The sequence below is a fragment of the Sphaeroforma arctica genome (genome assembly GCF_001186125.1).
Source record: "Sphaeroforma arctica JP610 unplaced genomic scaffold supercont1.80, whole genome shotgun sequence".
Taxonomy (NCBI): Eukaryota; class Ichthyosporea; order Ichthyophonida; genus Sphaeroforma; species Sphaeroforma arctica.
Genome location: NW_014040478.1, coordinates 123,865 through 125,988, shown reverse-complemented (window position 1 = coordinate 125,988; position 2,124 = coordinate 123,865). Strand labels below are relative to the sequence as shown.

At 41.9% G+C, this 2,124-nt stretch overlaps 1 protein-coding gene across 1 annotated transcript in view; it reads right to left on the bottom strand.

Moving 5' to 3' along the window:
- Positions 1-2,124, bottom strand: part of SARC_01899 (hypothetical protein) — a gene marked incomplete at its 5' end in the record, with an annotated part of 7,649 nt that overhangs the window by 3,497 nt on the left and 2,028 nt on the right. The window contains 4 exons of the mRNA XM_014304380.1: positions 14-190; positions 911-978; positions 1,255-1,376; positions 1,610-1,767. Coding sequence (XP_014159855.1) covers positions 14-190; positions 911-978; positions 1,255-1,376; positions 1,610-1,767 — 525 coding nt within the window. The remainder of the gene's footprint in view (positions 1-13; positions 191-910; positions 979-1,254; positions 1,377-1,609; positions 1,768-2,124) is intronic.

Sequence of the window (2,124 nt, the reverse complement as noted above, 5' to 3'; positions counted from 1 at the left end):
CCTGCGGGCGCACAGCGTTCAAGAGCCTTTCATAAGGCGGGCTTCCTAACGTCTTTGTCTTCACTTCCTCTGCGAAGAATTTCTTCTGTCGCACTAATCTCACCGCATCTCCGTGCGAGTGGATGTCTCTGGGCCAATCGTGCGTGAGTACTATGCTCAACGGCGTACGAATATTCATCATCTTGAAAATCTATGAGGGAATGAAGGTACATAGTATAACAAGAGAGGGATCAGAGAGGTACATAGGTGCTACTAGATGTCGTACTGATATCCAACACCTTAAACATCGGTGTGAGAATGAAGGTATATAGCATAGCAAGCATCAAACTCGAGCAATATAGGCACGAATCGAAGACAATATCGTAGGGGTCAAGAATACTATACCCAACGACGTACGCATATCCACATCTCGATAATCTATGCGTAAATGGAGCTGCATGGTATACCAAGAATCGACACTCATGCAAGAAAAACCACGGATTGGGGAAGAGAGATGAGAAGAGCCCAAAAGTACTAAGCTTAACATCGCAGCCACAGTAAAATAAGAATAAACAGGAATGCCCTTGGCACCATATAAGAGGGTGTGGAAGATCGAATCTTTACAAGGATTCCTATTGGGGGTACATGATTGATGTCCCCAACGGATTTAACTGGCGGAGGCCACGTACAGACGACACTCCGTAAGGAGATCTATGCTTACCATATATTGATGGCTTATACGCCAGCATGCACAACTCCTGATAAACCGAAAAACACACACTGCCAAGCCAATGTATAAACGGCATACATCGAAATAAATAGAGCTTGACACCACTACACAAAATAGAATAGTACTACGCCAGAAAGAGAAAAAAATCGGGCAAGGTCCATGAAGTCAACTAAACGATAGTAAGGATTCGAGTGTACTCACCTCGATTTCTCGCGTGTGATATGTACTCCTCATTGTTCCGCTATCGTATGGAGGTTTTTCGTAGTGCCCTGTGAGAGTGAAGAGTTCTCGTGGTGAAAAATGGACAAAATAAAAGGCAGCTCGATTTTTTTTTCATATACAGATGTCTCTTGAGGATCACTTGGTCAACTAATTGTAAGATACAACTGAAGTCATTCACAACGGTAGGAATAAATTGAAGCGCACTAAATTTATAGCCACAGTTAGAGGTAAAGTAAAAACCCTACTACATCTCCATATGATGTACTGTAAGAGAACAGACTTTGCGACAGAAGTTAGTCACGACAACGTTGTAATGGGCGTACCTAATTTGTAGTGATTCTCCTTGTATATTCCGGAAACTCCGCCGATCCGCAGGCCCCGGTAGTTGACGACGCCAGCATAGCCCAGAAAGTATATGTTTGGAGCCGCCCAACCGCCGTGAAATCTACATGGGAATGCACGAACCGATGGATGAGATTAGGTACATATTCCACGAAAATGGCACCTAGGTGATGTCCAGATATCGCTTTGAATTGATGTGCCATTTGATATGCACCCTTCAGTTTTTGTGGCCAAGCATCACCAACCCCCAGTTCCCTGCAGTCGGATGTCTTCGAGAATTTGTCATCTCGTATGTAAGTAATAATTTATCATGCACCAGACGTTTTCTAGACTTACAATTCAAATAGATAATTAGAGGCCTCGTGGTTTCCGCCGATGAAGATTGTAAGCAAAGGAGCTTTTTTGTCGCCCTGATGATATTTGTAGAAGTCATGCATTGCTTTGAACTTCTGAGGCACAGCTATTGTGGCCAGGTCTGCTTGATTCCGACATGCCTGTGCGCAAAAAAAAAAAAATTTGAACTGTGCTCTCCTAGAAATCATCTACAGTAGGAAGTTTTCCGAGAAATAATACCGTACATCTCCGTACTTAAAAGCTTACAGCGAGTTTTACTATGGAAATAACAACAAGTAAATTCGATCGTATATTTACATCTGACTCATTAAAACAGATTTAACACACGAGTCAACCCCAACTTCGTACTCATCATGAGTCAAAACGGTAATTCGTATATAAAACAATTCACATTAAAAGATTGTGATATGCAGATGAACATATCAACCCTCAAGTACCTATAGAAACCATTCTCAGCACTTCAGGTTTAAATATACAAAATATATGTCCGTATATTT